Below are 21,181 nucleotides of genomic sequence, written 5' to 3' on the forward strand. Positions count from 1 at the left end.
CTCTCTCTGTCTAAACCAGTAGCCAAGTCCAGACACAGACAAAGGAATTCCTTTCAAAGCTTTATTCTTCTTTTACAACTTAACAACTATACCGATTGCAACTAGATCTGAGCAGCACAGTACCTATGCCCTAAGTTGGAACAGTTGGTCCCCGTTTGAAAGGGAATTACTGGCAGACCCCTGAACTTAAGGACTAGGGAGAATCCCTCCCCTTTTCCCTTGGAGCCTCTGGGCGCAGCCGTTGTTTGCGCGCCAACCTGGCACTTTGCCTCCTTTCCGCGCCCTCCATCTGGCGCCGCTCTCTGCGTCTGCGTCGCGCATCCACCCAGTCTGCTATCTGTGCTCGGTCACTCCCTGGACTGCTAACTAAACTAGGAATGCTGGTGGGAGGAATCTCCGTCAGCGCGCTCCTCTCCCAGGAGCGACTGCTCTTCCTCAGAATCAGAACTACTCTGGGATTCTATGGGCTCAGTGTCCACACTGACAGTTATCTCTGATCGGAGATCACAGTGAGGATTCCCCTGCTCTCATTGCCAATGGGGAGTGGCAGCCTGGCCAAGCCCTGCCCCCGGTGGACTCTAAGGTGGCTCTGTGGGAAGAATGGGGAGCCTCTGCTGGTTGGGAGTTCTCCATCCCAGCTTTAGAATGTCATGTTGAGTGTCAAATTTATAGAGGTGGTTGTACTGTTTTGTTATTGTTGTTGGTTTTGTATTTTAATTATTTTAATTTAACAGATAATTTGTTCCCTTGAAAACGTTAGATATCAAAATAAGTTGGGAAAAGTGACCCATATATGCGCCAGTTTTTGATCTCTTTTTGTTGTGCCACCACAGGGTCCCAGTTCAGCCTTCCCCTCCACCCTTCAGCAGTTATGCGCGGGGGGCCACTGATCTTCCAAGCATTCTGTAATTCAGGCACACCCTTCAAGTCCAGCTGAGGCCCTCCCACCCTTGAAACTCAGGCATCCCAGTGCCTGCTTTTCTCCAGGCCCCTGCTTAGGATCATAGGAAGCTGCCTTCTGCCAGGTCAGACTTTGTCCATCTACCACAATATTGGCTAATCTGACAGGCAGCAGCTCTCCTGGGGCTCAGGCAGTGGTCTGTCCATCATCTACTGCACACGCCTTTAAAGTGGAGATGGCAGGGATAGAACCATTTGTATGTAAAGGATGTGCTTTTCTACTGAGCTTGGGTCCCTCCCAAGGAGGAATGATTACGATTCTACTGTTGTTTCTGCTATTTCCAGGCATGTAAATGGCATTGTTAGGCTAGGCAGATGTTAGGTTGTGCAGAGGCAGCCCAAGACATTTTGCTGCCTGAAAGGAAAGACAAGATGGCTCCCCCCTCCCATTCCATGTACAAAACATGGACTGAAAGTTCAATCTTCCTTCAACATTGGTGATGGGACAGCATCCTCCACTGCACCAGAATGCAGAAAGCTAACTTAGGAAGCACGCAGCAAGCTGCATGGCACATGAGTCTTTCCTCCATTATCTTGCTGCTGCCTCCTAGTATCTGCTGCCTGAGGCAACTGCTTCACTCAGCCTAATGGTAGGGCCAGCCCCGAGGCTGTGTGCTTATCCAAGCCAGCTCTGTTGCTTCTCTCCTCTATCTTTCTTTGTGGCCTGTCCTTTCTTTTCTCATCTCCTCTCCCTTCCCTGGACCCAGAAAAAATGGATGTGGCAGGGATGAAGCTGTGGAGGAAGTATCCCTGGTGATGACTCAGCCATGACAGTGCATTTCAGTTGGGGAAAAGGAGTCTTGATGTCATGAATAAGTCTAAGCGCCTTGAGATGTCTGACAGCTCCAATTCTGAATCAGGGTTGGAGCAGCAGCTAGATCAGAGGCTGGGGTAGGGACCTTCTCTAGTGAGCCAAAATGCTGGAAGAGAGTCCTCCCAAGACCTTGACTAACAGATGGCCCAGACTGAGTCTCTCTCCTATCCCTCCACCATGAGAACGCAAGTTTCCAAGGAAGAGTAGGAGGAAGAGGGGTGTGGCTTGAAAGACACTAGGCATGATGCAAAACAAAGAGGGAAAAGTTAGGGGCAGGGCTCAGATGCTCTGCCTGGATAGCCACTCTTGGAAGCCAACGTAGGAGGGAGCTACCCTAAGTGAGGGGCTTCACTGGGAAGCTGGCTTGTCCGGGAGGCTCATACCCCAAATGGCCAGCAACCTTCTCTCTCTCTGGTTCATCTCCTCTGCTTAGAGATTTTTGATTACTTGTTTAGAGCCTGGGGGCAGCCTGAGAGTTTTCCTTGAATCTGCATTTGTAGAGAGACTAGGCTGTAACAAAATAAAGTCATATTAGCCTGAAGCTTTGTCTATTGTGGTGTTGATTGTGAAGGGAAAGGATGATCCATATCTGACACTTGGACACATCATATCCACTATTCCAAGTATCATCCCAACTAACCCTATCACAATCACCAGTATAGAGTTGGAGCAATAGCAACAGGGGAGGCTCCACAGACACCGAGTTCTGGGGCGCCCTCTAGTACAGGGATGTTGAATCTCTTTCAGCCTGAGAGCTGAAAGAGATTCCATTTTGGAGAAGCGCTCGGGGTTACATTCCAGTGGTGGGCGGGGCCAAAGGCAAAAGGGACAGGGCCAAAAACGCCACCATATTTTAGCCTAAACCTCTTACTGGCAGTAACTAAGCCTTCGGAGAGGCATTTCAACCTTTTAGAATGGGGAAAAAACAAAAACAGGAAAACCACCAAAAGATCAGGGGAAACGGGGCGTGGCAATCTGGGGAATTCTGCAGGGCTGGATTTGTCCCTTGGGCCTGAGGTTCTGCACCTCTTAAGAACATAAGAAGAGCCCTGCTGGATCAGACCAAGGGTCCATCTAGCCCAGCATTCTGTTCACACAGTGGCCAACCAGCTTCCAACAGGAAACCCACAAACAGGACATGGGCGCAACAGCACCCTCCTGCCCATGGACCCCAGCAACTGATATACATAGGCATATGCCTCTGATACTGGAGGTAGCACATAACCATCAGGACCTCAGGCAAGTGTCCTTTTTACTCTGGGATCACCAGGCCCTGTTTGCTGCATAGCCTTTTTGTCCATGGAACAGACAATGTCCTTGTTAAAGTTGGCAACGAGGGATGGGGGGAGGCGGGGTGGGGACCATGTGCTACCGTTATAAAGCAGGCAAACATTTAAATCCCTTGTGTCTTTTAAAGCAAGAATGCACTTTAGGGCTAGCAGACATTACACTCTGGGATCCTAAACTGGCCGTTTTCCTTGTTTCTCAGCTACTTAAAAGTAGCCATATATGTGCTTTTAAAATGGCAGCTATTTTTAACTTCAACAGACAAGATTCCCCTAAGAGAGAGTGAATCGATGTTGCCTCTTTTTAAAAAGAAGGTACAAGTCCTTGAGGAGGAGGACTGAACAGCATAAACCTTTCCCCGGACAAGAGTTTAAAGAGTCCTTAAAGGCCATGAGAGGCTTCTAATATGCATTCTTGACACTTGGGCAGTAATTTAGCACTAAGAACGTATTTACACTTAAGCTATGAAGTCTTAGCCCTCTCCTCTTATAAAAGGTTGCTAATGGACTGTATTTTTAAACATTAATAGCCACTGTACTTGATTCTTTTGTATTTGATGTCTTCATATTAAAAAAATAGTTAACCTGTGAATAATATTAACTGATGTATACTGCTCAACTCCTGGACTTACAAAAGGACAAAACCCCTCTTAGGGTGGTAATTGGCTGTCCGTTCCAGGGCACTGATCAACCACAAGCTGTGTGAGATCAGAATATTCTGATTCCAATTGCTGCTAGTACATATGGCCAACAGCAGTGCCAGTTTCAGGATTCGGGGGGCCCTTGGGCAATATACTCACAGTAGGCCTCTTTAACCAGGAAGAGACAAAGGGTTGAATCCTATTGTGGCATTCCGCTGATAGAATCAGTTATGGCAGCAGAACCAGGAGAGGGTTCAACCTCCCTCCCATGCACCCTCAAAATCTGCTACGGAGGGCTAGAAAACTCTCCAGAGCAGTGGAAAACTCTCCTCTTCCAGTGGTGTGGAAGGCAGGTGGGGGAGGAGAGAGGAAGAAAGTCCCATTGCACTAGCAGATGTCTACTAGTGTGAAGGTGAATTTAAGCCAGGGTGTGCAAGCCAAGAATTCTCTTATGCAGCCTTTGAAAAAAGAGAGTGGCAGCACTTTGTGGGTGCTGGGCTCTTTGCTGGAACCACAGCAAAATGCTTGAACTTGCTGCCCTTGGAAGTAAGGATTAGCATAGGGGCAGGGAGAACAGAGAAGGCTACGATCATACCTAAACAGTAATTACTAGCTCCAAAGCCTCTGCAACAGGTAGGCCTTCTTTAATGAGGTATGCCCTGTTTGGGAGCTTACTGTCTTCCCGTTCAGTCCTCGGAGTTAATTTAGGAAGTTACTGTATTTACTTGGCCCAGGAATCTCAGAGTGTATTAGTCACGATCGTTTCTCTCACTCTTGCAAATGGATCTCTGTGTTTGTAGTGATTTCAAACCTCATCCACTTCTGCATACCTAAATGATGATCGCCCCTTCCTTTATTCTTCCACTTCCATTGAGATGAAACAAAAATAGTAGGAAAGAGGCTCCGTTTTGCTAGCATTCATTCTGCTTTGCTCTTTTTTAATTCTTTTTACAGTTCTTTAAAATTTACAGTGACAAACAAGCACATCAAATGTAAATCTAATTGTTGACCAAGGGTAGTACATTTAGGGTGCAACGTTATCAGGTTACTGCCCATTAAAAGAAGCCTTTGATTTTGGAGACTTCTGGGTATCCTATGCCCTATTGGGCTCCTGCTGGCAGGGTGGGAAGAGTGCCGGAGGTGATTTTCGCCTCTGCATCCTCCTTTTAAAACTTTTTCCTCTAGATAGGCCACTGAGCGCGTCTTGAGGAGTTGCACTACCAAGGACAGGGCTGGGGTTGGAGAGTGTCAGGGATGAGTCCAAGCCCCTTGAGATGTCTGATAGCTCCAATTCTGAATCAGAGTTGGAGCAGCAGCTAGATCAGAGCCTGGGAGAGGAACTTTCCCTAGAGCCCCAAGGTACTGGGAGAGGTTCCTCTGAAGGCCTTGACAAACAGATGGCCCAGGCTGAGTCGTTGCCTCCTCCCTTCACCATGAGAACTCAAGTTTCCAAGGAGGAGGAGGAAGAGGGGCGTGACTTGAGAGATGCTAGAGCGCATTGCAAAGCTAAGCAGGAAAAGTAAGGGATGGGGCTCAAACGCTCCGCTAGGATAACCACTCTTAGAAGTCTGAGGGGCGGTCTGAGAGCTTCCTTGAATCTGCATTTGTAGAAAGGCTAGTCTTTAGCAAGTCGTAATATCCTGAAGCTTTGACTCTGTGGTGTTGATTGCAGAGAAGGGGTGGATGATCTATTCCTGACAGCGAGGCCTTAGGATTCTGTAGATCTCAGCCTCTCCCCTCCCCCTCTCCACACACCAGAACCCCCCATTTCTACCTGTATGAGGTTATTCAAGTCTGCTTTTGTGACCTTGGAAAGCAGGTGCTGTGGTTCTTTCCATGGTGGTTGCGGTGGGAGGGATCAGATCTTGGAAGTCCCCCTCCCAAAGTTGTAGCAGTGCCTATGGCTTCATGATGAGTAATCTGAGAAATCTTATGGGCCTTGGGATGCTCTCCAGAGACCATAGGATTGACCCCTTAATGTTTTTCCCCCTTTACATTACAGCTGGAATCTATTGGCCAGTGGAGGCTGGTGGCTGTGATGTCAGTGGAGTGGTGAATCTGCTCTGGGTTTCAAGTCAGAACTCCAAAGGAGCTATCCAATATCGAGAAGCACCTTGGACTGGAACTGACATCAGAGTAATGCTGTGTCGAAAATTTTCCCCACATTTTTTTTCGACCATTCTCATTCAGTTTGATAGAAGAGAAATTGCTTTCGAAAAGAAATTCAAAGGAGGAGAAATACTCCTGGGTTGGGTTTGGGGTTCTTGGGTGTGCGTGAGTGTCCTGTCTGTCATTGTACAGTAATCTCTGTGGCAGCCTGCAGCCTCCTTGGCTTCCCGCACTTCAGTTAAAGCCATCATGAAGAAGACATCATGAGGCAATTCCTCCCATGGGGCTTTTTCAGTTCAGGAAGTGCAGGTGGCCTGGGAGGCTGCAGAGCAATGGACAGATGTGTGATAGAGAAAACACACACAGCACCCTTGGCTATCTTGCAGTGATTAGAGAAGCTCAAAAATACCACCAAAAGAAATTCAAAATTCTGCCTCAAAAAAGTGGATGCCTCACCACATTTGATGTTGTTGCTACCTACAGGAGCAGTGCAGTAAACCAAAAATGCTTAGGGGAAAAGAAAGGACCTGTGCTACAACCCCTGCCAATAGTGAGCCCTATCTGTGAGAAACTGTTGGAGAATTATCCCCCCAATTTCTCTGCCCACAAATAGGCTGGAGAATTTTGAGAGGCCATTTGTGCACAGCTCTACATCAGAGCCACCAGCCTCCACTGCTATTGCTGCTTGGGGAATTTTTTTTATGGTTCTTCATGGTAAAAAATGTATATATTTAGTCTGTTTTCCATAAACTGAAGAAAGACTTTGACAAATATTGCTTCATATGTCCCCGATTTGTATATACAATAAAACTGCCATATTTTAAAAAGTCAGATATTTTCACTTTGCCTTTAGCTAATTTCAGTTGGTAAGTCAATTTTTTTGCCATGGCTATTTGCCACAGCTCCATGTTCTAACACCTTAGTGTTAGAAGTTCTGCAGTTTTCCAGCTTTTAGCTCTAAGAGCTGCCATCAACATGAGCACGATTAATTCTTTAGATGTCACTTTTGCATTTTGTTCTTCCCATATTGTTAACAGAGCCAATGCTGATGTAAGATATATATAGATTGATGTGTAGTATTTGCCATTTCTGAGAATATCTTGTTCCAAAATTGTAACACAACAGGACATGACCACTGCATATGAATATACGAGCACATGGACCTGGCTTTGCATTGTCTGGAACAGCTCTTAGTTTGATACAGTGAAGGCTTCAGGCTTATGCAGCTGCCAAAATTGGACACATTATTCCTGCCTTGGCCCCCAGGCATATCCCCTGCCATGGTGACCCCCATAGCCCCCTGAGGTGTACACCTGTAAGATCACCTTAGTCTGCATGCCAAGTTTCAGGTGTCTAGGTTTCAGTCTTTAAACTTCAGGTGTCTAGGTTTCATGGTACTGAAGGACATACAAATAAAGACTTCCATTGAAGCAGTAAATCTTTAAAAATTTTGATTGGCTGCCATTTTGCTTCAGGATGGTGGATGGAATTTTCACTATGCCTAAAACCATCCCAGATAGAGGTGCAACAAATCCTAAAAGTTACATAACAATCGGATGTACAGTTTTTGAGTCCATTGAGGACATACAAATACTTCCTTTTATTTATTTATTGGAATTAGAATAAACCTTGCTGATTACAATTATACCTCTGAATACAATAAAGAAATTAAATTTAAACCAGTTGATTGTTCAAGATAACTGAACATGGGGGGGGGGGAATACCAGCTCTCAATAGACTTCATGCTAGGCAGAAAATGGAAGTGATCTTGAAAATATATTCACCTGCTTTTGAAAATATAGACTTTCTGTGGCATGAGCGCTTGATTATAATGTTTCTGTGGTGTCCTTAGTGGGCCTAGTGAGAGAGGCAAAAGGCTAACTTGAAATTGTTCATCTCCTTTGGATATTTACAGTGATGATGACTTCAAAGCAGCTATATAAAGGTTTGCCTTGCAGCATCTGTGCTCAGGAATAGCTGGAGAAATTTAAAACAGCTATGGATGACTATGATGATGATGATACTTCCAAGAACGAGACACTACTATGTACAGAAATGAATGAGGGGTAAAGCAGATTTATAGTAGAGATTTGGCAAACTCTGAAATGGAGAAGAGGCTGGACACAAAATTTTAAGTATCCACTCCTCCGTCCAAAATGGATCAATAATTTGCCCCATCCACAGGGCCAATTGTTGGAGCGCTTTCTGCTGCCACCTCTTTGCAGCAAGGCAGGATATGGTGTTCAGGGTGGGGCCTGGAAATGTTTCAATGAGGACTGTTCATATGGGTCCCAGTGTCTTTGCAATATGCAGGATGTGCTACCATGTTTGAGGCAGTGCAGGCTGGTGGCTCTGATTTTGGTGGGGTTGTGAATCCATGATGGGTTTCAGTCAGAACCAGACAGAACAATAAAGGAGCTATCCAAGATGCTGAAGCTATTTTTGGGATTCAGCACCTTGAATAGCTTCTTTGGAGTTCTGAACCCATAATGGATTCACAGCCCCACTGAAATTGGAGCCATCAGCCTCTGCTGGTTTGAGGGCTTCAGTCCTTGCAACAGCATCCCCTCTATTCCCCCTCACCCCAGTAAGATGAGGGGGTGGAGCTGGGGGACAGGACAGGAGACCCAGAAAAAAATTGTTCAAGACAAGAAGCATAGCCCAACTTGATTGTATTTAAATAAAGAAATGTTTGTTTCTGATGGTATTCTTGGAACAGTCTTTCTTGGTTAGCTGACTTGCAGAATTTACAGTTATATACAATTAACAGAGAGAAAGTGGAAAACATTGAAGAATATATATATATATATATATATATATATAATGTATATTATATTATATTAATGAGAAGCAGTATATCATTAAGGACTGAACTAGCATAGCATAAAGCTAATAGCCAGATCTTGAAGGCAACACACATTATACAAAGAAAGAAATTAAAGCTGGTTGTTTGCTAGTCGTCATTGGAGTAAATTTTCTGTTTTGCATGGTTTGCCCTCCAAAATATGTTGCTTCAAGCAATATTGTGTCACAGAATGACTAGTTTAGCTAGAATGTCTAATTCCAGAATTGCTTATTATCTAAGCTTCTAAGGTTGCAATCCTATACCCACGGATGTGTGAAAAAGTCCCATTGTGTAGGATGGGACTACACAGTTACATGCGTAGGATGGCCCTGTAACTAAGAGATAGTTATGGGTGGAGTACTTTGAAATTCAGCATTGGTGATGGTATAATTACAGGAGCAGGCGGGATGATTAATCAGTTTCTCCTGGGTGAGTTTGGGAAGCTTTTAGCTGTCTCCCACCATGTTCATTGAAGGCCCCCTTGCCCTTAGAAAGAGGAGAAACCATGAGGGTCTTCTTATGTTCTGGTGCAATGCTGCAATAGTGTACATAGAGGCAATGTTGCAAGTATTTCTGCAAAAATCAAATTGAGACCTGTTTATACTATTGCAAATGTTGGCCTTATATGTGATTAGCTCTGTCTGCTTTGGCAAACTTCAATAATGCATTCAGTTACTTCCCACTTCCTACTGTTCGTTGTAACAATAAACCTATATTATCCTGCACTGATTCACAGGACGGTGTGGTTCTGTTTTGTAAAGAAGCAATTTCTGAAATTGCATGGGGAGAGACTATGTTTCTTTGTGCAGTGCTCCGTGCCTGTGTTCAGTTTAAAAATGAGAAGATTGTTCCTGCAGTTGCTGGATGCATTACCTTGGTGTAGATTTTTGGATCAGGCAACAGGAGAAGCACATGCATGCACACACTGTGGTAATTATGTTATGGCAGAAGCTTCATTCGTCTGTGGTTTTAATCTGCAGAATATGATAATCCTGTCCTGCCAAGCAGTGTTGTGCTTAAGAATGCATGGTTAGTATTCATGCAGGACTTTCTGTCTTCCCTTTGACTGCTCATCTGATTCCAGTTCCTAAACATTTTTGAAGTCTCTTAACAACTGCACAGGCTGCTGGTCATTTCCAAGTACAATTCGAAGTGCTCATGCCTCAAACTGCTCTTATCTGACTTGGGAATACAGCAGTCACAAAGAGGAAGTGCATCCCCAAGAAAGGGCACAAAATTGCATAAAATTTGTATATGCAAATTTGTATGCATAGCTGTGACTTTAGAAATAATGCTAGAATTTAAATTTCACAGACGGCACACCAATTAATTTCACATCCAAATCATTGTATCTTCAGTAAATTAACTTCCCATTACCCACCAAAATCACTGCAAATAAATTCTTCAGGTCACCAAATGAATAACCCAGATCACCCCAAATCAGGTCTTCTTCAACTGACAATGTGAAAATGACTATTCATTTACTGAGGGTTGCCAGTATGGAAGAGTGTTAACCCTCCAACAATTGACAGTTGGCATATGAGAGTTTGGGATATGGCCTCCGTGATGGAACTAACTAATATGATTAGAGTCAGAGAAGAACAGTTAGTAAATATGTTTTTAATAGAAAAATGCACTCTGTTTTATATTGGAATAAGAAAGTTGAGGACTCAATACCACTTTATTTACTATTAGGGGCTATTTGACTAACATGAGTTTGATTATGTTTATAGGTCTTCTTTGATAATATGTTGTATTTATGAAGGGCTGCAACATGGAACTTAATGGATACATTTATTTGGAATGATGTAATGGAAGTATAACCTGAACTCAGAATTTTTCTTAAAAAAACAAAAGCAAAACATGATGGGGCTTATTGCCACATGTGTGACCTTCATTAAAAAAAACAAAGATTGAGTGCTTTTCACAAAATTGTGTCATATCCAAAATTATGCAGATTTTAATCAATTGACTAATGAATTATAACTCATGCAATTAGGATTTCTTTAATCATATGACAGCCCTAAAGGCAATATTTCATTGTGGCTATTTGTAGCCTATTTGGCAATAGTTCTTTGCTTTTCCAAATCTGCCTCTTTTCCTTTGAGTGCCAAGTGCTCTGTACCCATGAAGCACTTATGACTTGCAGATGGGGCCCAAGCCTTTATTGTAGATTCTGACCATCAGTGAGGGAATCAGATTGCTCCAGCCCCCAAAGCATGTAGCAACTAGAGTGCTCCCCCAAATGCAGTATTTGCCAAGTATTTTTGGCCAAGTGTTCTTGGAAGAGACCAAGGCTATTAATGTTACTGTAACTAGAGTGGGTGGGTAGCCAGCCAGATGGGCAGCTAATAAATCTAATAAATAAATGATAGATAAATAAAATTAGATCCTGAAAGGCTGAATTTTTGGAATCTATCATTGGGGGCAAACATCACATTTACTTTACAGCTTAAAAAGCATTAATTGAAATGGCATGACATGTTCAGTGATCATCCAAATTGTTACCTGAATTATCTTTGATGATATCTTCCCACCTGCCACTAAATTGAAATATCTCTGATATCTGTGTTTATAAGTGCTGATTTATTAATTGCAAACTGTATGGGAAAGTGTCAGAATAATATCCCTTCATTGTTGACTTCTTTGGGCGAAGAGAGATGCCCCTAGCTGCAGAAGTCTATGTCTGAGCATCTGGCTGCGAAATGATGCACAGAACACATGAAAACGTACCAGGTGCAAGAAAATATATGTTCTGAAAGCTGTTTCCTTGTCCTGCCTTTCCAGTCTAATATCGTGAAACTGACCAAACCAGTGGCCCTGTGGACCCAGCAGGATGTGTGCAAATGGTTGAAGAAACACTGCCCTAATCAGTATCAAATCTACAGTGAGTCATTCAAACAGCATGACATAACTGGTAAAGTATGAAATATCAAACATATTTTACTTTAAAATGTGTGTGTTATGTGTGTTTAATTTTTTCCCCTACTGTCTTTGAATGACTAGTTTTACAAGTGAGCACTGTTACATAAAATGAATATTAAATTATTTGTCTTAAGTTGAGCAGTGTGAAGTCAGGAGGGAATAAAGAATGTGTGCGGCTACATTATTTCAAGGAACGATTAGTAGAAAATACACAACGATTGAGCTTTACTGTGATAAAGGCTTGCGGTTTTATTGGTATTTTTTTATGATACATGCTCACCTTAGGGGCCTGGCTTAAAGGTGAAAGTCAGAGTACAAATAAAAGGAACACATATATAGATTCTGACCTAATGGGAGTTTGAATACAAGAAACATTGCTTGACAAGAGGGGCTATAACTCAGTACAAGAGCACGTGCTTCTTATTTGGAAGTTGGATATGTGCTTTGAGAGACCTTAATGCCTCTTCTCAAAGAAGAGGCAAGCATTAGGAGCCTGAAATCTTCTCTGATTTAAAATCTGTGCTGGATAAAAATTCTGGCTCCCTTCACCCCCAACCCCCAGTGCCTCCAGTCCCCAAAACAACTTCCTCACTCTCTCTTAAGAGTTAACATTTAACTGATCAGACTGGTGGATGGCAGTGATAGGGAGGGAGATCTTTCTTTCCCTCTCTTCTTTGTGGACTAGACTGGGTTAGATGGGCCTAGAGAGGTGAATGCCCTGGCGGAGGTGGGTGGGAGGGAGAATATTTAGGGGAAAATGGGTACAGCCACTTGAATTGTCTTGGGTGTTTTTATTATTATTTTTATTTATTACATTTATATCCTAGCTTTCTTCCACTGTGGAACTCAAGGTGGCTACATGTGGTTCCCAGGTGGTCGCCCCTCCAAGCACTGACCAGACCAAGACCAACTTAGCTTCAGCAAGGTGGCTGCCTCATGTGCCTTCAGACTATGCCCTGGATATGTCATTGAAGGGTCCACGATCCTCATAGAGTTGCTTTTCAGGTTGTAGGAGAAGTAGGAAGGTGGACCCTCAAAAAGCTGGGGTGCCATCCAAAGAAACACCACTGTGAATCTTCGGTTCTTGGCCAATATCCGTTCTGATAACTCATTATTATGAACACAACCGTACACTGGGTCTTGTATCTCTGTCTATGCTTTAATTAGTCATTTTAATAGATTTTAAGCCAGACTCATAACCTTTAGCTAATGAAAAAGATTAAATCCCTTCCACCAGGTAAGAATGAAATATCAAAGATTCCAGTTTATGCAATATAACACATGAAAAATGAGCTTCCTGACAGATATCCCATATAAATAGACATCAATGCACTTAAATAAAGTTCTACACACGTGTGGTGGTGAATATAAAAAATAAATGGCTGGTAGTAGCAGTGAGCATGGGTGGCCAGTACCTGCCCCAAAGGATGGTGAGTGGCCCACAGGTCAGTGTGCGCAGCAGTTCTCAGTCAGAAGGCAGTATGAGGGAAGTAAGGAGATATAGTACCAGCAGCAGGCTTGGTGGGAGTGGGGTGGGGGGCTTGGGCAAACACAGGGTGCCCCTCGATCTTGGTGTAGGGGTGCCATTGTAAGTGGATCCTCCTCACCATGGTTGTCACCATCTGCTGCTGCTGCTGCCCCTCCTCCTCCTCCTCCTCGTTTCTGCCACCCACTTGTCTGCCAGGGAGAAAGCCAATGAGCAACTGCTCATACTTGATTCCTCACAGAAAGCCCAGAAGGAAAAGGAGAGTGAGCCAACAGACGGCAATGGTGAGGATGAGGAGGAGGACGAGCAGGGAAAGGTGGCTTTCAGTGGTGGGCCCCCTACTGGGGCGTGGCCCTCGGTAGGTACCCAGCCACGCCAACCTTCTGGAGAGTTGCCTCTTACCTGAAGCTTTGGGGAAGTTCTGACTTCATGTGATGTGTCTAGGAAAGTGAGAAGCAGCTTGAATGTCTGCCATCTTCCTTCTGATGTCAGTGGGGAAGACTGGTGCGAAGTGAGAGGTCATGGTATCCCTGACGCTTTTGCCAAAGAGTTTAAGGCAGCCTTCCCCAACTTGGTGTCGTCCACATGTCTTGGACCGCAGCCAGCGTGGCTAGTAGTCAGGGATGATTGGATGATAGTCCAAAAACGTCTGGAGAGTGCCAGGTTGCTGACTTAAAGTCTTCAGCAAAGGGGTCAGCTCTTGAATTAAAAGAATCAGAACTGGCATCGGGGGGTGGCAGGACAGAGGCAGGGCAGTTCCGCAGTTCCGTCACTGGCAACTTCAGGTAAAAGATCTCAGCTGGCAGGGCTGGGAAAGACCTCCTGCCAGAGTCCCTGCAGAGCCACAGCACTATGCCAGGTGGACAATTGGTCTGATTTGGTATAAGGAAGCTCCCAGTGGAGGCTGGTGGCTCCAATGTCAGTGGGGCCGTGAATCTTCTCCGGGTTTCAGTCAGAACCAGTCAGAACTCTAAAGGAGCGATCCAAGGTATGGAAGCACCTTGGACCGCTCCTTTAGAGTTCTGCGTGGTTCTGCCTGAAACCCAGAACGGATTTACTGGCCCGCTGGCTTTGGAGCCACTAGCCTCCACTGAAAGCTTCATATATTCAGCAGATTTAAGCAATATTGATCTTGTTTCTCCTATTTTAAAAAAATCACCTCTCATCAGAGATTAGAAAGAGGGATTGGTGTTGTGTGTGTGTGTGTTGTTTCTGAGACGTCTGCCTTTTGTTTGTCTTCTCATACTCCTCTATCAGCAGTTCACCTGGCTGTTATCGATGCTTCCCAGGGCTCGACTTCATTTTTTTTTTGCTCAGAATTTCATCTGCCTTCCCATATCTTCCATAAACAAGGCTCCCGAGTACATCTTTGGAGCAACAGCCCTCAAATGCAGTAATTATGTAAGCCTCATTCTGTCAAAACGTAATACGCAAGAGATACTAAGAAAAGTTTGGCTGCCAACGCAAGCCTTTCAGATACTTAAACCTTTTAATTAACACAAAGCCATCCATGCATCCGCAGTTGGCTCGCCATGGTGAAGGTGCAGTGAGCATGATGATTGAGTGACCAGCCTTCCTTTGAGCTTTGGAGCTGCAGAGGTGGGTGGGGATTGTCCCAGCCTTTGCCTGGTGATCCCCACTTCCTTCCCTGCTTCAAGGTTGGAAGGAAAGCTGAGGGTTGTTCAGCGACTATGTTGCCAAGGCCCCCAGAATGCTTCAGCTCTGCAAACTGGCAGGCTTCCCAACTCTCCCGAATCTGGTCCTGGCTTCCACGATGCTTGGATTGGCTCCCAAGGCCACCCCCCAAACTGTAGATCCCGGAGAGCTGCGTTTGCTGTCTTTTAATTCTGGAAGGTGCTCGATGGGATCGCAGTACATTGGGGTGCTGTGTCACCCCTGCTTCGGGATGCACCTTCTGCCACTTTCAGGTCTCTGTAGCAGGGCAACATCGATCCACCACCAGGTTAGGTTCTAGGCAGCGGCTGTAAAGCAAGCATGGGAGAACGGATTGCTAGACAACTTCACTTCTAAGCGGTGTGCTGCAACAAAATGGTCATGAGAAATAAGACAAGGAGAAGCTTCTGCCAAACCCACCCACAAAGGAGGTTACCCAGTGCTGAATCTTTGGGTACAATCCAATGTAAGTCCTATGTAAAGTAGACCAATTGAAATGAATGTAATCTGCATTAGTCATGACTACCTTAAGTCCCATTCATTCCAGTGGCTCTACTCTACATAGGACTTATGTTGTATTTTACCCTTTGCATGGATTTCTGCTTTGTCTTGCCTCCTTCCTATCAGCTTCCCTTGGGAATGGGAAATTCCATCACTGGATGAGACTGGTAACGATCATAAGAAGTTGCTTTATATTGACTCATCTAGCTCTATACTGACTGGCAAGTAGTTCTCCAGGGTTTCAGAAAGGAGGCTTTCTAAGCCCTGTCTTTAAATACAGAGGATTGAACCTGGGACCTTCTGAATGCAAAACATGTGTTCCATCACTGAGTTCTGGCTGTTCCCCAGATCGCTCCCAATGAGTTGCAGAGCTCTCAGAGCAGTTTGCATGGTGTGTCTGGCTTCTCACAACCAGAGCAGTGAGAGGGAGCGTCACTCGGAAGAGACGGCATGCTTTGTGTGCAGAAGGTCCCAGGTTCAATCCCTTGCAGCTCCAGTTAATAACAGTTTCATGTAACAGTTAATGTGAAGACCCTCTTCCCGGCACCCTAGAGAGCTGCTGCAAGTCAGAGTAGACAACGCCGGGATCGGTAGAGGAATATTCTGACCTAGTATAAGGCAGCTTTCTATGTTCTGAATGACTCAGGCAGACACACACAAGTGCTGGGCCAGTGATTCTTACTCTTTCACTTTCTAAAAATAAAAACTTTTGGAGGTGAGAGTGAAATATGCTGTCAGATGTTTGGCAAAGAACATTCATTTCCCTCTAGACCAGAATTCCCTAACCTGGATCCCTCCAGTCGGTTTGGACTACAGCTTCCAGACCATTGGCTATACTGGTCAGGACTGAAGTCCTAAATATCGGGAGGGCACATAGGGCAGAATCCAACAGGACGCTTACGCTCCCATTGATCCTCCTCTGTCCTGCCAATTCTTTTGTGTAATTCTGATGCGCTTCTGGAGCAACCCCAAATGAGCGGGAACACTCATTTCTGGAAGGAGGGAGGTTGGCAGAGCTCACGTAAGGGAGCTCCACTGACCTGCCTCCTTCTAGAAACAATTTTGGGGCTTCCCCTAGGAAGCATTAAACCTGCCTTGCATGGGTTCCGCTTGCATAACACCATTGGCAGGTCCCGCCACGTGTGGAAAGGAATCGGCAGGGTGGAAGAGTTCAGCCTCGTGTTAGAAGAAGATGCTGTAGGCCTTCCTCCTGCTTTGGAATCTTAGAGGGACAGGAGCTCTGTCTTTGTTAGGTGCATCATTCCCCTCAATTTGTGTTAAAAATAATGTCTAATGGATGTAATCTCAGAAGGGAATAATTTTATAAAACCATGGAGAAGCTGGTGTTTTATCAGCTATGCTTCCACTCCACTGTGGAAATCATGTTATAAAACCGAACTGAAAAATCTGAGCAGGATTAACTTGCCCATTTGAATAATACAGCAGACGAGGCTTATCCTTTCATTTTCCGTCCTCCAAATCCACGACAAGAGCTCTTTGGGTTCATCTGCTGTAGAGGGAGTAGCAAAAGCAGCTTCAAGAGAGGTGGCTTGTAAATTTAAAATCAGTAGTTCATAAATGCAAACAGGTAATCTACAAAACTGGTTTTTAGACCAAACAAAGAAAAAAAACCCTCCAGCATATCAGATACAAATAAATAAGCAAAAGTACCAAGATAGTATTTCAAAAGCCCTGGATCAATAACAAGGCCTGAGTTGGAGATCTAACAAGCTTTACATTTGCCACCTAGCAAGGCTCTCTGTGGAGATCAGTCCATAAACGGGATGCTACTACTGAAAAGACCCTTTCCCTGGTCACCTACCCCTGGGTCTCCAGGCACCCTACCATCAGAAAAAGGGACTCAGACATTGATCTTACCAATAGAGCAGATTCATGTGGAAGATGCACCTGATCTCGTCTGATCTCAGAAGCTAAGCAGGGTCAGCCATGGGTAGTGCTTGGATGGGAGACCGCCTGGGAATCAGGCTTCCTGCATTGAGTAGGGGTTGGACTCAATGGTCTTGTAGCCCTTCCAGCCCTATGATTCTATTCTATGAAGATGGTCCTTTGGATACCGAGGAGTCCAACCCCATGTGGAACAGGTTGAATGCTTCTTTATATGCTCCTCCTCCCACTCTCTCCATAATCAATCCGCAAGTTGCTTTTTCAGTTGCCCTGACTTCGGGGCATGAGCTGCTGAGCAGTGGCTTCTCGTGGGGCAACTCATATGTAAGGATGTACGAAAGTGACTTACCTTTTCGCGGATTCTGTTCATGGTGGGGGGGGAGGTGTTCCGTCCCTCCCCCTGAAATCCTTGACCGGGGGGGGAGGCAATCCAGTCCTCCCCCCCGGAATCCTCGAGCCAGATTTCTGGCCGCGGAGGGCTCTGGGTAAAACAAACAAACAAACAAAAAACGCATACGCAAATGGCGGCGTAGTGGGCGCTATTTGCATTCCCCTTTTCTTCGTCTTAGTCTACGTAAATATTGACGTAGAATAAGACAGCAAAAAATAAGGAACACAAATGGTGGCGGCCGTAGCCGCTGCCATTTGCGTACACGTTTTTTTTAAAAAAACCCAGACATGATAGGCTACATAAGTCTTTACATAGCCTATCACGTCTATGGGGGGGGGGGGGAGACACAGACTGCAAATGGCGGCGGCGGCAGCCGGTTGGAAGACCAGCTGCCGCTGGAGCCGCTGCCATCCAGAACATCCGTCCCAGGTAAGTCTCGTCCCGGGGGGGATCCGCGGGGGGCAGGGGGGGGGCAGGCCGTTCCGCGATGGATTTCGGGGGGCCGAATGCACTGGCATTCGGCCTCAACGAAATTCATCGCGGAATTCTCTGATATCCCTACTCATGTGATGGGGCAGAAACACTGGTGCAGCTTCCTTGTCAGGAGCTTCTGCATTAAGCCTCCACACTGCTCTTAAAACTTGCTGTGGGGAGTAGCTGCTAAAAAGAACATTTAGTGCATGTGCATGGCTCTGGTCCGTGCTCTCTGTGAAGTCTGTACAGCAGAGGTATTGTACCACTTTCAGATCAAGGGCCAAATTCAGTGTTGGAGGCATTGGGGAGCCACATTCCAGTGGTGGGTGTGGCTAAAGGAAAAGGGCAGGGCCAAAGCAACTAGAAATACCCTAGGAATGCCAGGAAGCCACCGAACAGTGGAGGCTGGTGGCTCTGATGTCAGTGAGGTGGTGAATCTGCTCTGCGTTTCAGTCAGAACTCTAAAGGTGCAGAAGTGGTTGGGGGAAAAGTGGGTGGGGCCAGGGTAAGGAGACCCCAGAGGGACAGAGGTGCGCTGGATTTGTCCTGTGGGCCTGAGATTCAAGGCCTACAGCATGTCGGCCAGAGTGTGCCACTGTGAAGCATCTGTCATCTGCATCTGATCCCTTCCTTAGAACTTCACAGCAGAGCTGGCTCCAGATTTGAGGGCATCCTTGAGAAAGTGCTGTCTGATGAGGGCAGCTCCTGTGGCCAGGGGTCCCCAGCTACAGACTTACTTGGCAGCTCTGAGCCACCAGTTTGAGTTTCCCACAATGCACCCATCATAGAATTGCTCTGCAGCATTGTGGGAAATTCAGAATAGCGGTTAGCAGCACCAGTCGCCTGCATGGGAGACTTAGGGCAGGCCTGAGCAATAGAAGCCCCTGCTGTGGTGCTGGAACCCTGGCAGCTGCCCGAGGGATGAAGTGCTCATGGTGGGCACCCTGCACAATCTTCAGCTAACAAAGGGAGGCCACTTCAGACCTTTAAGCTGGACCAGAGAAGTACTTGGTTAGAGAGCAGCTCTTCCCAAAGCAGCTCCGCACTTCAAATGGCAAATATGGTTGTTGCATGTCCACAATTGGTATTCCAGCAAGGATGGACCAATCTGTCTATTTCTGGTCCATGTCATTTTGAATGTTTCTACCCATATTTCCATTCTGTTCCATATTAATTTGTGATGTTTAATATATCTTCTCAAAAACATATTGAAGTACATATTTAAATGTGTGTGTTTTTATGTGAAAAGTGCCAAGAACTGCATTACAACCTTCAGAGAAGTGCAAATGCAGTGCGTGATCCACACATTAGTCTGAGGAGTGGAGATCAGGTAATTTCCAGGTCATTTCATTTAGGAATGTCTGCAGATCAAATTCCTCAAGCATCCCTATTTGCCAAGGTTCCCTGAAACAATTGCATCAAATGTGGGCAACATAGATTTATCTCTAAACACCTGGGTATATACATTGGGGAAATCGGGGCCCAATTAGACCATATGTGAATGAGCCATTACACATCACACACCACAGAATTCCATATCACCCCCACCCCGCCAATCCCACGTGCGCACACAGACACACAGATACACACACACACACACACACACACACACCCCTTCTCAGGAGCTATGCTTTTCATTTCAGTCAGTTCACATATTCAAGTCATGAAATGCTGAGTAATCAAATGATGTAATCTTTATGTGTGAAGCAGCCCTTTCATTATTTGGGAGGGAGAGAAATAAAAGTTGTTTTTTGTCCCTTGCATTGCTTCCCATAAGAATGCTTTGGAGACATGTAGTAATTTTCAGGTCCTCTAGGGGGAGCTTGCAGACAAATTACTATGCTGACTTCCATTTTTTGTGCCTGGTATTTGGGGGCACCCTGCAATGGGACCAGGCCTTTGGGAAATACTTGAAATTATTCAGAGAACTGTATCTTGAAGCAGCAGATCCTTCTTGTCCCCACAACTATCAAAATGTTTGTGTTCTAATAGATATGTCTTATTACATTTGCCATTGTAACCATAATTGCTTAGAATTTTGTCACCCCCCCTCCCCCATTTATTTTAAACTTGTAATCTATTCTTAATTGCTAAAAGTATTGTTTCTGATCAAACATTTTCTGGCAGGGAGAGAGAGAGAGAAAGAGAGACAGAAAGGTCCCGTCTCCATAGTTCCACCCCTACAATTTACATAGCAAAAACATGCATGTTAATTGGATTCATGCAATTAACATCACGTCTAGTTTGGCCCTTAGAAGCAGCTAGATAGATGACAGTCACTTTGCTCTACATTCTCTGACTGACTTAGAATGCAATCCTATGCACGCTTAGACAGAAAGAAGTCGTGCAGCTGTCAGCATTCCCCAGCCAGCTGTGCTGGGAGTTGTAGGATTTTTTTCTGTATAAACATGGATGGGATTGCGCCCTTTAAAAAACAGCAACCTGTTATGTGGTTGTAGTTTTTTTATGTTGTGCAGTGGGGAACATTCTCAGAAAAAGGCACACCATTTTTTTAGTTGACAATGAGCACTTTTTACTTTGGAAAATTGGTCTCCTACAAATAGCTCATTTGAAATGAAACTGGGAGGAAAATATTTCATATGGGAAGACTCTCTATAGTCTAGGGGGGAAATGCAATTAAATTGAATCCTTCACCTTAATAGTTTAAAAGCAGGCTCTGCAAATATACCAGTGGGTTTGGAAAAGAAAAAGGCCTTGGCAAGAGCAATGTATTCAGCACCAAGGACCACACTAGAAAAGGTTGTCATTGTACTTTGAAACTTGTCTGCCATCATGATTGCTAAAAAAGAAGCTGTGATTCACAGGGTTCTAACAGAGCATGCCCCTAAAAAGGATTGGCATGGGCTGTAAGTATATGCAGCAGGGGTGGGGAACCTCTTTCAGCCCAAGGGCCGAATTCAGCTCTCGGGAGCCACATTCCAGAGATGGCCAGGACTAAATGCAAAAGGGGTGGGGCCAAAAATACAAAGAAAAGCCCCAATGTATCGTAGCTTAAGGGAGCAATTCTATCGGGATAAGTGGCCGCCTCCGAACTCGGAGGGACCCCCTATCCAATGCAGGGCAGGTGGAGTGCTCCAGCATTTGCGGCTCGGCTGCCTAGTCATGAGGCTTTGGAGCAGGGGTGGGGAGGAGCTGGGTGATGCATAAGA

At 45.2% G+C, this 21,181-nt stretch overlaps 1 protein-coding gene across 9 annotated transcripts in view; it reads left to right on the forward strand.

Moving 5' to 3' along the window:
* The window catches only part of SAMD12 (sterile alpha motif domain containing 12), a 286,712-nt gene that overhangs the window by 62,491 nt on the left and 203,040 nt on the right, over window positions 1-21,181 (forward strand). For 6 of the 9 annotated variants that reach the window (XR_014790013.1, XR_014790010.1, XR_014790009.1 and 3 more), the window contains exon 3: window positions 11,443-11,572. Coding sequence is in view for 4 of the 9 variants with exons in the window: in XM_084848903.1 (XP_084705029.1) it covers window positions 11,443-11,572 (130 nt within the window). In the remaining 5 variants the exon portion in view is untranslated. The remainder of the gene's footprint in view (window positions 1-11,442; window positions 11,573-21,181) is intronic. The other 3 variants (XR_014790012.1, XM_084848904.1, XM_084848906.1) reach the window with 1 other exon arrangement.

Source organism: Heloderma suspectum, chromosome 4 (assembly GCF_057233095.1).
Source record: "Heloderma suspectum isolate Gila_16-S chromosome 4, 16-S_ref, whole genome shotgun sequence".
NCBI lineage: Eukaryota > Metazoa > Chordata > Lepidosauria > Squamata > Helodermatidae > Heloderma > Heloderma suspectum.